Here is a 17,115-nt window from a genome sequence, read left to right on the forward strand (position 1 = left end):
CGAATTGATCTTCACGATACCTGCCAAGCACTAGTATGGTAGGCCTATATGCCAAGAGTCGGCTCTTCCTTCTCGCTGTTCGATGAGCTATGCTACGGTCTCTGTTGTCTCCATGCCCCGCTGCAGGCTTGGCATCATACTGCCACCGTTCTGTGTCATGTCAAGCCGATGATCCGTTGCTTCTACGTGAGAACGGACGCGTCAATACTTGCCGTTCCGGTCCGTGACCTTGCACTTCGTTGCGGCTCGAGTTCGTCTAGGCCTACTAAAGCTGGCGACTGGCCGTGACCAGAACAAACTCCATCCTTGGGAAGGTCTCGCTAGGTCTTGACTGTTGCCCCATTTCCTTTCCTCTTGGCCTCGTTTCTTTCCTTTCAGGACTCGGCATCTTCTGATTTCGTTGCAGAGTCATTTTCGTCTGTTGTTCGTGTGTTGAAGCTGCGGGACAGCTTCGTTCGTCCCTTTCATTCCCTCCATTTTGTTCACTTTTTGGAATTACGAGTACCGTACGCGCCCTGGATAATTTGGCAGCTCATACTCAACTTGTATTCTTCGCTTCACTTCTTGGCTCTCATTTTTCAATTTCTTTTCTCTGTGCACGAACCTAGGCTGCAGAATGGACCCCCTTCCGAATGCGAAGCCTCAGTGCGGTGGAGGCCAAGAGCCAGGGGACTATGACCTGCCCCTTCACGTTGCGGCCCTATGTAAGTCAACAGCAGAGCGCACCATGAGAAAATGATTGCTAATACGGTGTAGTCTTGGTGTTGGCGGCGTCAATTTTTGGTAAGGAGCTGTTCTCACCGATCAGTCTCACATCTACATGAGCTAACCATCTCAGGTGCCGGCTTCCCTGTCGTGGCTAAGAAGGTCAAGTGGCTCAAGGTCCCTCCCAAGGTTTTCTTTGCTTGCAAACATTTTGGTACCGGCGTTTTGGTTGCCACGGCGTTTGTTCATGTAAGTCATTCAGGCCCTCACAAGCATGCTCGCTCCGTCTCACGCTTCGCTTCCAGCTCTTGCCCACAGCTTTCGCAAGCCTGACGGATCCGTGTCTGCCCGACCTCTTCACCAGCCAATACCCGGCCATGCCCGGTGTCATCATGATGGCTGCCATGTTCGCACTCTTCACGGTCGAGATGTACCTCCACGCCAAGACCGGCGGTCACTCCCACGGCGGCCCAACCGGCGACGTGACCGCTCACCGCCCGCGTCCCACGGCAGTCCAGCAACAGCAGCCTCCCGTCCGCCCGGCCCGCCCGTTCCGCAACACCTTCGATGCCGATGACGAAGAGAGCCTGTACTTTGAGAAGAAGGTCGCCATGGCTACATACAGCCAGGAGAAAGACGAGCGTTACCCTTATGTCAACGACCCTTTCCGCGATCCCAACAACGTTGTTGCCCCGCCTCCGGACTCGGAGATGCCCCCTTGGTTCGTCGTGTTCTACGAGCAGTATGTCCGCCAGCGCCTCGAGATGATGAACATGATCAATGCCTCGCAGGGACAGATGAACGAGAAGAGCGCTGCGAGCCGTGTCTCCGTCGTTCCCGTCCCTGCTATCGAGGGTCACCTTGACGCCGAAGGCCAGATGGTTGACCCTGCCGTGTATCGGAAGATGTCAATGAACATTACGCTACTCGAGGGCGGTATCCTGTTTCACTCCATCTTTGTTGGCATCACCATTTCGCTCACCATTGACGGGTTCATCATCTTGGTTGTCGCCATCATCTTCCACCAGATGTTTGAGGGTCTCGGTCTTGGCTCACGTATCGCGGAGGTGCCCTACCCCCAAGGAAGCGTACGGCCATGGCTACTTGTTTTCGCCTTTGGCACCACGGCACCCATCGGTCAGGCCATCGGTCTGGTGGCGAGGGGCAGCTACGACCCCAACAGTGCTTTTGGCCTCATCATTGTCGGTGTCTTCAATGCGATGTAAGTGGTCCATCCCCAGACTGGTCTCGAAAACCGGGAATTAACACCAGAAATAGTTCTTCTGGTCTCTTGCTCTACGCCGCTCTGGTGGATCTGCTCGCCGAAGACTTCCTGTCGGAGGAGGCTGATCTCGTGATGACCAAGAAGGACAAGAGGGTAGCCTTCGCATGGGTTTTGCTGGGCGGTGAGTCTCTCCTCAAGTTGATCCTTCGACGCACTCGCTGACTCAAGATGTAGCCGCCGGCATGTCCGTTGTCGGTGCTTTTGCGTAGGGCACTCGCTTCGCCACGCCCAGGTTGGATGAGGTTCCACCACTCGCACGAGTCGGCCAGCAGACTCGTCTCAGGGGTCTTTCGACAGCCTTCACACACAAGATGCCGCCTCAGCATCATGATCCCGAATAAACCAGGCCGGGCCTTCAGAGAAGAGACCATCATGCGCAGGAACGTGGCCCGGCCTCGCAACACAAACAATTCCTGTCCCTACCGTCACCAAAGGCCCAGAGCCTTCCCGCACAGAACATTGGACGCTCCAAAGGCAAACTCTGGAATAGTGCCATGCGGCCAGCCAAGAGAGAAAATCACACAAAAATCTACCACACTCGTTTACCCCTTGTCTGCTTTCCTAGGCCAGGGTCTGCGTTTCTAGAGAAGAGAATGAGCCTGGTACGTGCGTGAAACTGACCGGGTGCCAAGAACGAGATGTAGGGTGAGAGAGGAAGCAGGATTCAAGGCGTCGAAAGCATGGAATGCCTCTGATGACACGTACGGCCTAATGATACAACCTCCATGTAAAGGCCGCTCGTAGCCAAGACTGTATGGTGAAGGGTATGGGCAGGGGACGCTGGAATTAATTCGAGATCAATGGCAATAAGTCTGGCAAGCTTTAAGTGTGGTGAGCTGGTGCCACTCGTGCTTGTTGAACCCCGCGCCACCTCCCACGTGCGAGACTGTCGCAATGAAATCTGAAGCAGTCCACAGGGTTTGTTATTTGGAACCCCGGGGACAAGCTAAGACAGGTTTTTCTCGGGCGGAGATCAGAACCGCGACTGTCTCCTTGATTGAAGAAGTGCAGATTTGCATCGTGCCCTCACTAGGAAGAATGCATCACATCTAAAAGTACATCACGAAAGTGAAAATCGAAGTTTATTCTCTACGAGCCATTTCCATATTCAGGAGGAACCTTGGAGATGGGTCCGTTTGAGGAGCACCCGGGGCATCTCATGTTTCGCCAACAAGTATGATATCGAACGCATCATCGTCTAGGAAACGAGGCCAGTCAGGGTCGGGCACTTCTCCCAGGGAAGCGCCTTCACTTGAGCCCCAAAATCGTCGCAAGTCAAAAGAAGATTAGTCGAGCCTGCGACTTCTGTAAGGCGAAGAAGCTTAAGTGCTCCGGTACTCTTCCGTGCGACTGCTGCACTAAGCGACAGCTCTCTTGTGTATACGATGCGACGTATCGTCGTGGGAGACCGCCAACCCCTCAACCTCGCCCAGAGGCGGCACCACGAGAACCCGGGTCGCTGCCAGAAGCTATAGAAAGATTGATCTCCAGGAACTCAGAATCTACGTACATATAGCGCGAATCTCTAGTGTTCGAGATCAAATTGTCCTGGATTGCCTGGAATTTGCCATCCCTGCATACAATGCTGCAGTGAAGTGTTGAAACACTTCGTGCTGACATCTGTCCTTAGACATTCATCACTCCATGGTTCTCGTAAGGTCAGTGTGATGGAGCCTGACCTTCTTGGCCTAGAATCGTCTACCACAAATCAGGGAAATGGTGATGGGGATGTATCGACCTCGCGAGCCTCTCCTGAGCTAGAGAGTGCTGAAATTGAAGGCCAATACCTCGATCCAACTTCAAGCGTAACCTTTCTTCACCGGACATGGAAGAGACTCTCGTCACAAAAAGACAGCTCTATATCACGACAGGCGCAGCAAGCTTCCCCTTGTCCTCGTCTTGGCGACGCACCACCTATGAAGGAGGCGTATTCGCAAAAGACTACCGCTAAGAACGTCAGCTGGAGGAGTGTCACCGGAGGCTTTTGAGGGAGTAGCTAGGAATTTCGCTTCTCCATTGGGCTACACAAAGCTAAGATGTATTGACTGACGCAGTACTTCTGATCGGTACAGTCTTCATTCTCAAGACGCTGAGATATTTATGGATTGAAAAACTCATCCCCAAGCCCGAAAAGTCTACACAAGGAGGTAGTACGTCAGAGGATATCCACATCAACGGCAATCGGGATCAAGCCGCCTAGCAAACCGGACCGAAACTTGACCTTTCTCCCCACACGAGGCGGCAGATCTTCCTTAGGCTGGCCAAATAACAGTGTCAGTGGGCAAACATAATGCAAAACAGACGCATAGCCTTACAATCAGAGAATTGAGGTTGGGGAACAGAAAACTGCGCTTATCTACGCTGGTGATGCTACCCAGCTGAAAGATATCGTCGTAGGCAGTGAATACGCCATCAATGAGCTTTCCGCCTTCCAGAGCTGACACGCCTGTGAGGCATATGGCACACAGTAGAGTAGCAGAGAGCTTCATGATGGTTTTTTGTGGACTTGATGAGTCAACCAGAGTGTGGCTGGATGTATTGAAGCAAGGACAAAAGCTGTCTACCGGAGCTATATGTAAGCCATAGGACCGAGAACCTGCTGATAGAAGAGTAAGGGGCTTGACAATTGGTGAAATGGCCAACGTCTTCCTGGCACATGTGTGCGTTTGTATATTGCACAATAAGCGTAAGAAGTGCAGGCTAGATGCGTTAGTCTAGCGGCACAAACATGTCTCCCTCTGGTACACAGTACAACTCCCAGATCGCGTGAGCAACACCGCTACCAAATACATGTGACTTGTGATTCATTCTATAGACGTGAACTTCTGGCCAGAGTAGAGATGGACCGAGAATGTAGGTTCGAAATTCACTGACAAGTCCCACAGGCCTCGATGTCAAAGATACATACCTAATTCGTTCACCTCGCCTACCTTGATCAACATCATACATCATAGAGTACGTTCACCGCCGGGTGTTGGCGGGCCCATGGTAGCATCAGATGACACGAAGCACGTTTTCGTCCGAACTATCTATGTGTGGAAATTGTATACGTGCTGCGCCGTCATTACAGTAGTCCTGAATCAGCCTAATATTTGGCTCCGTGCTGGAAGATGAGCCAGATTACGTAGAGTGTGATCGATTGGACATTTTCCCGGTTCGACTTTGATATCCGTCCGGCAAGATCTTCAGCACGCCTCAGGGGGGCTTTGAGGATCGTTAAGAATCATGGAGAGACTCATTTGGGAGACACAAGTGGTTTGTCCTCGAAATCAGGAGATTGAGAATCTGCAATAACTTGGTATTGATGCAGAAGCACCAACAGCGTCACTGTCTGTAGCGCTACGAACATTCCAGGATGAACATGGCCAGACTGCAGCGCCAAAGGCACGCATCCACCTGGTCCCTAGCCCGCCACCTCCGGAGACCTATCGCCCAGGCAATGGCAGTGACTGAGCAGCACCATAGTCACAGCAAGCCGATGTCTCAGCCGAGAAGGTCCACGTCCGTGGCAATCCAGGTGTCGAGCAGCCGCGTGCCTGTGAACGACACGTTCTGGCCCACCTCAGGCGTCCCATCTTCACCATTCTAGGCAACATCCTCGGTTAGACGCCACAAGATACATTTGGGGAGTCTCGTCGATGCTTGGCAGACTTACGATCAAAGAGTTGGCGCCAATGTAGACATACGACCTGGACTTGGCCTGGATCGTTCCAATGTCCAACCCCGCGTTGTAAAAGCTGAATTTGCCTTTCAGGGCCCACACTGTTCCCAGGCAAAGAACCTGTGTGAGGGCAGTGGCAACCTTCATTTTGGACTCAATGTATTCGTTAAGAGCAGAAGTCAGGGGGGGGTGGTCCATGTGTGTGTGTGATAATGGGGGCAGGATATCTGCTGGAAAGAGTACATCACGAAGGACAGAAGCCTTTTTAAGAAGCTCGAGAAGCAAGCAGCATCTCAGAATGTCGCCTCTCAAAACCGACTGAGACTGGTGAACTTCCACTGCTGGTTCGCGGCCATCTTCCTGTTCTCTCTGCGACGCAGTCTCGTTGCTTCATTTGGCACGGCGATGACCACGAAGCTGCCGTGCACGGCGTGACAGGTTTCTTCTCGCGATCGTGGCAAGCCCATTGGCGCCCTCTGGCTCTCTTGCGTCGAACAAGTGTACACTCGGAGACACAGCAGAGGCTCACCTCAGCTCCCAGCTTCAAGACGTCCTCTGATAAAATCACCCACGTAGCCATGGAGTATCTTCTGTCGCGACTTGCCCTATACATCTGTTGATCGAATCGTGTGAGGTCCCACAGGTCTGCAAGTGATGTCGAGAGCCGAGAAACCGCAGCATGGCCACCTCCTAAACCTGAGTGAAACAGCAGAAGGATCGCACTCGACGAGACACATAAACAAACCCATCCATCGCCTGTGTCGCTGACGCAGCTCGCCCCCCATGGAAACAAAAGCACCATAACCACCCAATGAACCCCGGGCATTCCACAACCTGAGACCACCCCGTCGCCCCCGCGCTCCGTCGACCCTATCAAGGTCCCACCAGTCAAAATGCGGGGGACGGCAGATCGGGCTGCATTAGTTCAAACGTGGGGGGAGGAAACGCGACAGAAAGGTTTATGTCGTACGTCAGGTGAGGGGGTTGCGCGGGCTGACGGTAGGGAGTAGCGTCAACTGTGAGATCGTCCAAGAGAGAAAAGCTATAGGCTGAATGACGCAGCCCGGGGAGCCGCAGACGGTGATGTGTAAATCGCATTAGTGGCTTGCGATGTGTGCCTGGTCGAGACGCGTGGGAGGCCATTCGCGACGGGAAACGGGAGCCTGGGCGAGGGAGAGCTGCATGCTGATTTCCCCCCAAAGGTCGAGAGCAGCTCGAGCTGTAAGCACCTATTATCTGCAAGTAATATAGGTTGGACAATGAGCTGATGGCGGCTACCCAAGTTGAGCTGGACTGGACGCTCACAGAACGTGAGACCGACGGGCGCCTTAAAAGCTCTGGCGGTCGCACCTGCGGCGTCCTGCTTTGTTGCCTCTTGGTTATCCATTCCTCATCAGCTCCATCCCGTCCCCCGCATCCATCCTGTCAACCGTGTCTGCTCGTGATACCAATTGAATCTACTTTGACCGTGCATACCCTAACCCTACCGAACATGGCTCCCTCAGCAATCGGACAATTCACCTCGACCGTGTCCTCCCTCGTCGCCGACAAGCCCCGCATCCTCGTGCCCGAAAAGGTCTCACCCGACGGCCTCGCGCTGCTCCAAGACAAGTACCATGTAGACAACCGGCTCGGCCTGTCAGCAGAGGAGCTCATTGCCGCGATCCCAGGCTACCATGCCCTGATCGTGCGGTCTGAGACAAAAGTCAATGCAGATGTGCTGGCGGCAGGCAAGAAACTCAAGGTGGTGGCACGAGCTGGCGTTGGTGTTGACAACATTGATGTCGACGCCGCGACCCAGCACGGCATCATTGTCGTCAACTCGCCAGCCGGCAACATCCTCGCGGCGGCCGAGCACACGATTGCCCTGCTGTTTGCCACTGCACGGAACGTGGGTCGTGCAGACACGACGATGAAGGACGGCAAGTGGGAGCGCGGCAAGCTCGTGGGCGTCGAAGTGGGCAACAAGACGCTGGGCATCATCGGCCTCGGCAAGGTCGGCATGAAGGTGGCACGCATGGCCATTGGGCTCGGCATGAAGGTCAAGGCGGTCGACCCGTACGCCAGCAAGGATATTGCTCGACAGGCGCACGTCGAGCTCGTGCCAGATCTGCAGACCATCCTTCCAGATGTCGACTTTTTGACCATTCACACGCCACTCATGGCGAGCACTCTCGACCTGCTGAAGGAAGATGAGTTCAAGAAGATGAAGAAGACGGCCCGCGTGCTCAACGTTGCTCGTGGCGGAGTCTACAACGAGGCCGCGCTGCTGACGGCGCTCGACGAAGGTTGGATCGCGGGTGCCGGCCTCGACGTCTTCACATCGGAACCACCCGTGGCAGACTCAACGGCGGCCCGGTTGACAAGGCACCCCAAGGTCGTTGCGACACCCCATCTTGGCGCCTCAACGGTCGAAGCACAAGAAAACGTGTCCATGGACGTGTGCACGCAGGTGGTCGAGATTCTCGGCGGCGGAATGCCAACGGCGGCTGTCAACGCGCCGCTCATCCTGCCCGAGGAATACAAGAAACTGCAGCCATTCGTTCGGCTCATCGAAAAGATGGGCGGCCTCTACACACAGCATTTCGTAGGGAGCAAAGGCGGCATGGTGGGAGGACGCAAGTTTGAGTTGGTGTATCATGGCGAGCTGTCTGGCATCTCCAACACGCGGCCGCTTCTGGCGGCGCTGGTCAAAGGGCTCGTCTCTTCGATCAGCGATGCTGGCGGGCGCGATGTCAACATTGTCAATGCCAACATGATCGCCAAGGAGCGAGGTGTGGTCATTAGCGAGACGCACAGCGGCGACCGGACGAACGCCATCTACTCGAGCCTCGTCACGCTCCGGTCATACGATGACCGGCCAGGCAGCGAACAGGTGATTGAGGGCTATGTCTCGGGCCAAAGCATCTACATCTCACGGCTGGATCGCTTCAACGCGACTTTCGAGCCCGAAGGCACGCTGCTGGTGCTGCACAACTATGACGAGCCTGGCAAGATTGGAGGTGTCGGCATGGTGCTGGGTCGTTACGGCGTGAACATTCGCTTCATGCAAGTGGCAAGTGTCGATGCTGGGGCTAAGAGAAAGAGAGTCGAAGGCGAGAACGGAAACGAGGAGAACGAGGCATTGATGATCCTTGGTGTTGATGGGGTCAGCCCTGAGGTTGTGGCAGACCTCAAGGGAACTGAGGGCATATTGGATGTGAGTCTGGTGAAGCTCTAAGTCAGCAGATGGGGAGGGGCGCGCTACCATGTACCGTACATACATATAGGTACCTACCAGGTAGGTATATGTAATGTACATGTACGGGCACATGGTGGAGCAGGAGTGGAACAGGATGGCAAGCACGATGCGATGGATTGCACTTGCACTGTGCGTGCGACTGCAGACGAGGCAGGCATTTTGCATGTGCAGGCGGAAGCAGGTGGAGAGGCAGAGGGAAGAGGGCCCGGCTGCGGCAGGGAAAGGGGGGGTTTTTGGTGATGTCACTGGGCGGCGGTGGATCGAACTCCATCGATGCAAGCAACCCCGAGGAGCTTGGAGCCTGAGCAGAGGCCATCAACTGGTCTATTAGTACAAGTTAGGCAGAGAAGCACAGCGTTTGAGGTCAATTGACGAGAATGAACATGAGTGAGGCCCATGAGACTGACTCTTCAGCCGAGTCTCTGTGATGAATGGTGTTGGTCGTTGATCGACTTGGCTGCCTTTGGGTCCCCTCTCTCTGGGCTCGGGCAATGTCCGATGGTCTGTGGTACTTGTGTCTGTCTGATCGTAGGTGCCTACCTAGGCAGTATCTGCTGCGGCTCTCTGTGCTTGGTGGGCAGCCAGGTCCCTCGCCCAGATGGCCCGTACCAGGCTCAAGCACTTGCCAAGCAGGGGTCCCCTCCAGGCGTTCGTCTGTGCTCCGTGCCCCAGTCGCAAAGGTCGTCCAGCCCGCCAATCACAGGTACGTATTTCCATGATCAAGGGGGTTCAATCGCGCGTCATCAAAAGACCCCCTCGTCTGGGCTCCAGTTCCCGACTCGTTGCGGCCTGTAGCTCCCTCCTAGTGCAGCTCTAGGCTCTCCTGCTTGCTCTGACTTCATTTTCCTGCCCACCAAAAACCCATCTCTCCATCCAAACGTCGCCGCCAGCTTCGGCTTCGTCACTACATCCCACTTTGTCCTCCTGTCAATCGGTTTCGTCGGCTTGCTCCTCAGTATCCCGAGCTGCGCATCTGCCTTCTCGAGAATCGGGCTTACGGCATTCGGGTAACACCTTACTGACACGAACCAATCTCCCGACCCCCTCAAAAGTGTCGCCACAGCTCTTTTTGACTCGACGCCACCTTTACATTCTGAGATAACGCGACGACCTCGAGACGAACCCTACTGCCCTGCTCCCAACCTTTGGCGTCCGACTGCAGGTATCTTTGTCGTCCGCGCCTTGTTCGAGAAATCATCCCCATTTCCAACATCCACAGCGCCCATCAACGAACGCCCTTCGCACAGCACCGTCATATGATGACCACGAGGTCATCAACGCGACCCGGAAATGCCTCTGGCACATTCGGCATCGTCCGTACGGGCGTAATTGGCCTGGCCAAGGCTCTCACCCTGGGGGTCTCTTCTGTTGCAGGCGCGCCTCTGGGCATCAGGGATCACCATGACGACGTGCCCGAGGAGACGGGTAGCACCCGAACCGTCCTCTTCATCGTCTCTCTCGTGCTTGTCCTCCTCGGTGGCGCCTTTGCCGGTCTGACCATCGCGTACGTACAGCAGCACCCTTCATCTCCTGCGCCCTGTCGCTAACCCTTGCCAGTTTGATGGGTCAGGACAGCATATACCTTCAGGTCATGGCCGGCGACCCCTACGAACCTCAGTCCAAGAACGCGAAACGCGTCTATAACCTGCTGAAGAAGGGAAAGCACTGGGTCCTCGTTACGCTCCTCCTGTCCAATGTTATCGTCAACGAGACTCTTCCCGTTGTTCTCGATCGCTGTCTCGGCGGTGGCGTTGCCGCTGTTGTTGGCAGTACTGTGCTTATCGTCATCTTTGGTGAAGTGGTGCCTCAGTCCATCTGCGTCCGCTACGGCCTCCAGATTGGCGGTATCATGGCCAAGCCCGTGCTTGTCATGATGTGGCTGATGGCCCCCGTCGCCTGGCCCACCGCCAAGCTTCTCGACTGGGCACTCGGCGAGGACCACGGCACCATCTACAAGAAGAGTGGCCTCAAGACTCTCGTCACGTTGCACAAGTCCCTCGGCGAGGTTGGCGAGCGCCTGAACCAGGATGAGGTTACCATCATCAGCGCCGTTCTCGACCTCAAGGATAAATCTGTCGAAACTGTCATGACGCCTATGGACGACGTCTTCACCATGGCCGAGGATACTGTCCTCGACGAGAAGACCATGGACCGAATCCTATCGGAAGGCTATTCTCGAATCCCCATTCATGCGCCGGGCAAGCCCAGAGACTTTGTGGGCATGCTCCTGGTCAAGATTCTCATCACGTACGACCCCGAAGACGCCTGGAAGGTCAAGGACTTCCCTCTGGCTACGCTGCCTGAGACACGCCCCGAGACCAGCTGCCTCGATATCGTCAACTTCTTCCAGGAGGGCAAGTCTCACATGGTGTTGGTTTCTGAGTCTCCTGGTGAGGACTACGGCGCGCTCGGTGTCGTCACTCTCGAGGACGTCATCGAGGAGCTTATCGGAGAGTAGGTACACTTTCTCATCGTGTTCGGAAATCGTCAATTAACAGTTGAACAGGGAAATCATCGACGAGTCAGACGTGTACATTGACGTCCACAAGGCGATTCGCCGTCTGACCCCGGCCCCCAAAGCTCGACCTATGAGGAAGGACATGGAGGACGTGGCCAACCGCGCGAACGAGAACGGAAACGGCAAGCTCATTGATGTTGACGATGACGAAGAGCCCCATGATAAGCGCATCAACTCACTTGGCGGACAAGGTGACGTCGCCAACATGTCTACGAGCCCTGGAAAGACGGCAACGTTCCTGATGCGCCGAAGCTCGGCGGGCCCCGATGGACGGATGCAGGCCACCACGGTACCGGTCAAGGCCAATCTCGAGGAGATCAAGCGCCAGCTCAAGCACCTTGGCCCATCCAACCGTAACACGAACCCCAGGGATACCAAGTCGACGACGGTCAAGATTAAGAAGACGGCAATGGGTGGACAAGTTGTTGTGCAACCTCCTGCGCAGAGGAGCCGTCCCGCCTCCGTGGCCGGCGACCTGATCGAGTCTCGTCTTCTGGACGACGAGGTCATTGAGGACGAGAACACGCCGCTCATTGCGCGACCCAAGCTCACAGGCAAGGGTGGCGTCCACGCGGTACGCAAGAGCTATGTCGGGGCTGGCATGAGCGGTGCCCAGGCGCGCCTCGCCGCCCAGGAATACGACGATCTGGTCCCCCTGGAGACGACGCAGGCCGTGCCCGAGCTGCAGATGCCGACAATCAAGGATGAAGAGCCCCGCGGTGCCGGCGCCGGCACAAGCAGCAACACCAGCCCCACGTCGACCACAAAGCCGGACCTCACCGTCGCCGTGGACAATGGCCGGGCAAGCAGCCGCGGCAGCATCATCAGCGCCAACGAGGACGGCGGCGGCGGCGGCGGCGTCACGCCGCGCCGCAGGACGCTTGTTCGCAGCGGTAGCATCAGCGAGAACATTGTGGAGACGAGCAGCGGCGTGCGCAAGATTGTCATCCAGGCGGCGAGCTCCGACTCGGACAACGAGTCCAAGCTGTCGGCGACGTCGGGCAACCGGCAACCGGCCAAGAAGAGCGATCAGGAAGACAGCATATCCTACGCGGCCGCGGCGCAGGAGTCGGAGGAGGCCGAGGCTGCGGACGAGGCGGGTCCCTCGACGGCGCCGTCCAACGTTGAGGGCACGCTCGTAGGGCCGAAGAAGAAGAAGAACAAGAAGAAGAAGAAGGGCGGCAAGCCTTAGGTGTGCTTGTCCTTTTTCGCTGTAGGATCAGGGTTTTGGGCCTCGGGCGCAGGCGGATGTACAAAATGAGGGCTGAGGGGGAAAAGGACTGGGGGGCGGAGCGCAACCTCGAGTGCAGGCATGGCAATAGGTACACAGGCCTAGCTAGGTAGGGAAAGGGGTAAGAGGGTAGGGGCAGGGGTAGCAGGGTTCATGTTCCATGTTCAATTTATAACTTTTTTTTCTTCTTCTTCTTCTTCTATGGCATCTTTGTCTGTTCTATCCGTTGATCTACCTCCGTATCGAATGCGATCGATGCGATCGGGCCAGGCAGAGACTAGTCGTACCAGATGGCATTCATGCCAAAGCCCGGCTCGGGGATGCGCAGGCGGGCGACGCGCGCGAGGAACTCATCCTGCCACCTGTACATGTCGAGCCAGCCCTCCTGGTCGTCGGTGATGGCGACCCACTCGTCGGACCAGTCGCACGGGGCGACGGCGTTGCTGTGGCCGCCGCTCGTCGGGGTGGGGTTGAGGCAGATTTGGCGCTCGATTTCGCCGTCGTCGCGGAGCTTAAAGGCGGCAATGTAGCCGGTCAGGCCAAAGTCGTTGGCGCGCGACGAGGCGAAGAGGTAGCGGCCCGACTGGGTCAGGGCGCAGACGTCGGCGCGGTACATGGTCTTGGGGTTGGGGATGCCGGGCGGGATGAGGGGGTAGTGGGCGCCCGTGTACTCGGGGACGTGGGTGGTCGGGTTGATGCGGTAGACGCGGATCTTGTTCGAGGCCTCCATGAGGGCGTAGAGGTGGGTGCCCGAGGGGTGCATGGCGGTCCAGCGCGGGTGGTCGCCGGCGTCGGGGGCGGCCTGGCCGTCAACCAGGGTCAGGGCGCCCGTGACGGGGTCCTTGGCGTGGGTCCAGATCTTGTTGGCGCGGAGATCGGCCGAGTAGAGGTACGACTCTGTCGGGTCAAAGACGGAGCCGTGGATGCCCGAGTGGGGGTCGAGGGGGAAGTGGTGGACGGGGTCGGCGGCGAGGGTGCCGGCCTCGTCGACGCCGTAGACGGTGCCGTGGCCGGCATGGTTGTAAAAGGGGTTCGCGTAGACGGCGTAGGGCGGCTTCTGCGCGGCGAGGAGAAAGATGGCGCGCGTGTTGGTCGAGGCGGACGAGGCTTCGGGCTCGTGGGTCATGGGGTGGGAGGCCGTGTGGGTGATGGAGGTTGGGGACTCGACGGCATAGGATGACCACTTCTTCATGGCCGCGCCGTAAATGTTCTTCTTCTTGTGCTGGGGGGGGCATGTCAGTGAGATGTGAACATGTGGCAGCACGTGGGAACAAACATCAAAGGTCATCCATGAGATGGGTTCGTCTTGGGGAATCTCGGTGCGTTTGACGAGCTCGAGGGTGAGCTTCTCATCGTCAAAAGCGACGGTGAAAATGGCACCCGGTGGGGTCCAGGTGCCTATCATGAGGTGATGGACAGGCATTTTGGGCGTCGTCGAGAAGGCTCGGCAGGCGTGGCTGCGGTGCGCTGTGAGAAGAGAAGAAGACAGTCGGCTGGCCGACGCCAAGGTGTGATTGCTTCGGACGAGGAACGAAGTCAAGGATTGCATGAGCTGCGTCGTTTCTGGCTGTCAGTAGAGGAACAAGTAGAGAGTGGAAAGCCGAGTGGACAGGCAGCCGATGACGGAGTAACTAGCCAAGGGACACGACGCAGAGAGTGAACAGGATGGCAAAGAAAAATGTCGAAGCGAACAATAATGGACCTGGCAAAAAGACACGAACCTCGGACGCTGAAATCGGCAAACGGAGGGGCGGCGTCGGTCGGTGTAAGCCGGGATTGGGGTCAGAGGAAATGGACCTGACATGATGCTATCAGATTGTCTGGACCGGGGCGACGTGGTATTACTTTGACCCCTTGGGTTCTTCCCTGGTGCCCCTCCCCCTCCTTTTCCCGCGCCTGAGGTGTTCCTCGTGTGGGACGTGTGGGGCAGCTGGGATGGATGATCGGGAAATGCGGCGGCAGATGTGACGTGCGGTAGCCGTGGGAAGGGGAAGCACGGCATGTTCAATCAAGGCGTGTGTTGTGCGACGGCGCCTGTCTCCCGTATCCGACCCGGCATCGCACGACAGGGTGTCTGCGTAACGGCGGGTAGGGCACTGCGCTGCTTGACGCGATGTGTCTGAAGCTGGAGTAGGTAAGTAAGGTAGGTGAAGTACATGTAGCTGAAGTGGGTTGGAATGAGGAGGATCAGGTCGGCACCCAAGACGAAAGGGGGATGAATATTCTTCCTGTTGGAGAAGGACGTAGCCCCACAAGCTCCTGCCAGGTCTCGACACTGCGTCGCGGCTTCCTGAGCAATGATGAAATGCGGGGTCGTCGCTGCATCGTTGATGGTGATGGTGATGTGCGATGTGAACCAGCAGATCTGTCTTCGATCACCATGACGAGATGGAATGGCCTAGTTGGTTATTACTGGATGGGCGTTGCGTTTTATACCGCTATGTAGGTACCTTAGCTTCAGTAGCAGGTTATACTGTTCAGCTGGCCATTCAGTATATTTTCACGATGACACATACATGCCCCAGGGCCGAGAGTCACATTGGGATGAAAACCCACAGGTCTTTGAAGGTATTGTTTGACAGTGCAAAACCATTAACCATAACCAGTGGAACATTAACCAATGATTAACCAAAATGCAGCATTAACCAAATGCATAACTAAAAACATGGCTCGTCATTTTTACACCCAATGCATGCAGTCTGCTTCCTCCCACCCATCCACCCACGCCGCAGAACCGCTCCCCTAAAAGTTGTCCTGGTTGGCGTTGCCCATGAGCATGGTCATCTCGGGCTTGTACTTCTTCGACGCCAGCGTCACGTTGTACTCGCAGTCGAGCACGGCGCCATTCTTGTCGCCCGTCAGCGGCGTAAAGTCCAGCAGCAGGTCGTCCTTGACGGCGCACGCCGTGTCGGTGGACAGGTAGGGGTCGTCGCGCGGGTACAGCTGGGCCGTGACGCCGAGGAAGTCGTCGTGCGTGACCATGATGTGGATGTGGGCGGGGCGGTAGGGGTGGCGGCCCATCATGTGCAGCAGCGTCGCCGACGGGCCCGACGTGTCGATGGCGTACTCGGTCGGCTTGAGGCAGTAAAAGTCGAAGCGGCCGGCGGCGTCGGTGCGGAACTTGCCGCGCAGGTTGTGCCGCGACTGGTTCTCCGGGTCGTGCGCGTCGTATTTGCCGTTGGTCGACGCCTGCCACATGTCGAAGACGGCGTTGGGGATGCCGGCGCCCGTGTCGACGTCGCGGATGACGCCGTGGAAGTGCGTCAGCTGGCCGTCGGCCGGCATGTCCTGCACGACGCTGGCGCCGAGGTCGCGGAACGGCGTCTCGGGCGACCAAAAGGGCCCGAGGATGGCCGACGACGTGGGCGCCTTGCCGTCGGGGATCTCGACTGTGTGGTTGATCTCGTCGACGAGCCTTGTCTTGTTAGTCTGGGGTCTGGAGGCCAAGAGCAGCCGAAGCAGAAGGGAAGCAACAGAGGGAATGAAAATAAGGACGGAAAAGAAAATAAGGACGGGAAAGAAAAACGCACGACTCGATGCCCAGAATGTCGCACACGCGCCACGTCTCGTTGCGGTTCTTCTTGTACGCCTGGCCCAGCGAGTTGATGTAGTTGACGCCCGTGACCCACTCGTCCTGCGTCAGCTCGACCTCGCGGCAAAAGTCGTGCATGTGGCGGATCAGAGACGTGAGGATGACGCGCTGGCGGGGGTCCGTCTCGGGGCTCATGAGATCAATGACATGCTGTGTGAAGTTGGGGTCGAACTTGGACGAGCCCTTGGCCTGGCCGTTGGTGTGGCCGTTGGTGTGGCCGTTGGTGGTGCCGTTGGCTGCCATGGTGACAAGTGTCTGTCTGGGGCGTTGTCGTCAGGTGGTGGTATCTCGAACGGACAATGATGCGACTCGGAGGCTCTGGGGGAGAGAGAGGGCGTAGTGATATAGCCGACAAGGACATGCAAGAATGTTTGATGGAACAAGAATGGCTCTCCTCTCCTCCGAGACCCAGGGGCGAGACCGACTACTTATCGCATTCAGTGGCTCCAACCTTCGCCAGGCGCGATGCCGAACAGGCTTTCGCAGCGTCCCCAAAAGTTTCCTCCTCCCCCCGCGCTGCCGAACTCGTGGCGGCCACAGTTCAGAGGCGCCTCCACCGTGGCCGCGAATCATACGAGGCCTATTCTCATCGTCGCAGCCGTCCGTCACGGTAGCGGCAACGTAGCTCGGCAATCCGCGGGGGGAAGCTGGGCGCGGCTTCGATTGTCCTGGGACTCAGGGGAGGGGGGGCGCATGGCATGCCGGCTAAGCGTATATCCAGGGGGTTGACACCGCTGAAGGGCCCCCTGACAGGCGACGCAGAGTCTGGGGTGATCGTGCGGTGACGCCCATCCGGTCCGCGCCCACGTTTAGCCGACCCCAACTGCCGCCGCATCGTCCAGACATGCAGCCCAAGACACGCCTTATGGGGACTGCAGACAA

General features: G+C 57.0%; 6 protein-coding genes across 6 annotated transcripts; 3 read left to right on the top strand and 3 right to left on the bottom strand.

Annotated features, from left to right (window-relative positions):
- Positions 1–616: 616 nt before the first annotated feature.
- On the top strand, positions 617–2,199 carry VDAG_01594 (zinc-regulated transporter 2; the record flags this gene model as incomplete). The annotated part of the gene is made up of 6 exons (XM_009650480.1): positions 617–704; positions 757–783; positions 809–954; positions 1,011–1,927; positions 1,984–2,111; positions 2,165–2,199. The coding sequence occupies 6 exons, from the start codon at positions 617–619 to the stop codon at positions 2,197–2,199; spliced, it is 1,341 nt and encodes a 446-aa protein (XP_009648775.1).
- A 3,274-nt stretch (positions 2,200–5,473) lies between these two features.
- VDAG_01595 (uncharacterized protein) lies at positions 5,474–5,849 on the bottom strand (the record flags this gene model as incomplete). Its single annotated transcript, XM_009650481.1, has 2 exons — positions 5,474–5,575; positions 5,646–5,849. The coding sequence occupies 2 exons, from the start codon at positions 5,847–5,849 to the stop codon at positions 5,474–5,476; spliced, it is 306 nt and encodes a 101-aa protein (XP_009648776.1).
- Positions 5,850–7,143: 1,294 nt separating this feature from the next.
- On the top strand, positions 7,144–9,223 carry VDAG_01596 (D-3-phosphoglycerate dehydrogenase; the record flags this gene model as incomplete). The annotated part of the gene is made up of 2 exons (XM_009650482.1): positions 7,144–8,850; positions 8,936–9,223. 2 exons carry the CDS (start codon positions 7,144–7,146, stop codon positions 9,221–9,223), a joined length of 1,995 nt encoding a protein of 664 aa, XP_009648777.1.
- A 928-nt stretch (positions 9,224–10,151) lies between these two features.
- Positions 10,152–12,602, top strand: VDAG_01597 (MAM3 protein; the record flags this gene model as incomplete). Its single annotated transcript, XM_009650483.1, has 3 exons — positions 10,152–10,396; positions 10,450–11,346; positions 11,399–12,602. The coding sequence occupies 3 exons, from the start codon at positions 10,152–10,154 to the stop codon at positions 12,600–12,602; spliced, it is 2,346 nt and encodes a 781-aa protein (XP_009648778.1).
- A 316-nt stretch (positions 12,603–12,918) lies between these two features.
- VDAG_01598 (carboxy-cis,cis-muconate cyclase) lies at positions 12,919–14,064 on the bottom strand (the record flags this gene model as incomplete). Its single annotated transcript, XM_009650484.1, has 2 exons — positions 12,919–13,863; positions 13,918–14,064. 2 exons carry the CDS (start codon positions 14,062–14,064, stop codon positions 12,919–12,921), a joined length of 1,092 nt encoding a protein of 363 aa, XP_009648779.1.
- A 1,319-nt stretch (positions 14,065–15,383) lies between these two features.
- Positions 15,384–16,476, bottom strand: VDAG_01599 (chlorocatechol 1,2-dioxygenase; the record flags this gene model as incomplete). The annotated part of the gene is made up of 2 exons (XM_009650485.1): positions 15,384–16,056; positions 16,172–16,476. The coding sequence occupies 2 exons, from the start codon at positions 16,474–16,476 to the stop codon at positions 15,384–15,386; spliced, it is 978 nt and encodes a 325-aa protein (XP_009648780.1).
- Between the last annotated feature and the right edge of the window lie 639 nt (positions 16,477–17,115).

This window comes from Verticillium dahliae, genomic scaffold, assembly GCF_000150675.1.
Source record: "Verticillium dahliae VdLs.17 supercont1.2 genomic scaffold, whole genome shotgun sequence".
Taxonomy (NCBI): Eukaryota; Fungi; Ascomycota; class Sordariomycetes; order Glomerellales; family Plectosphaerellaceae; genus Verticillium; species Verticillium dahliae.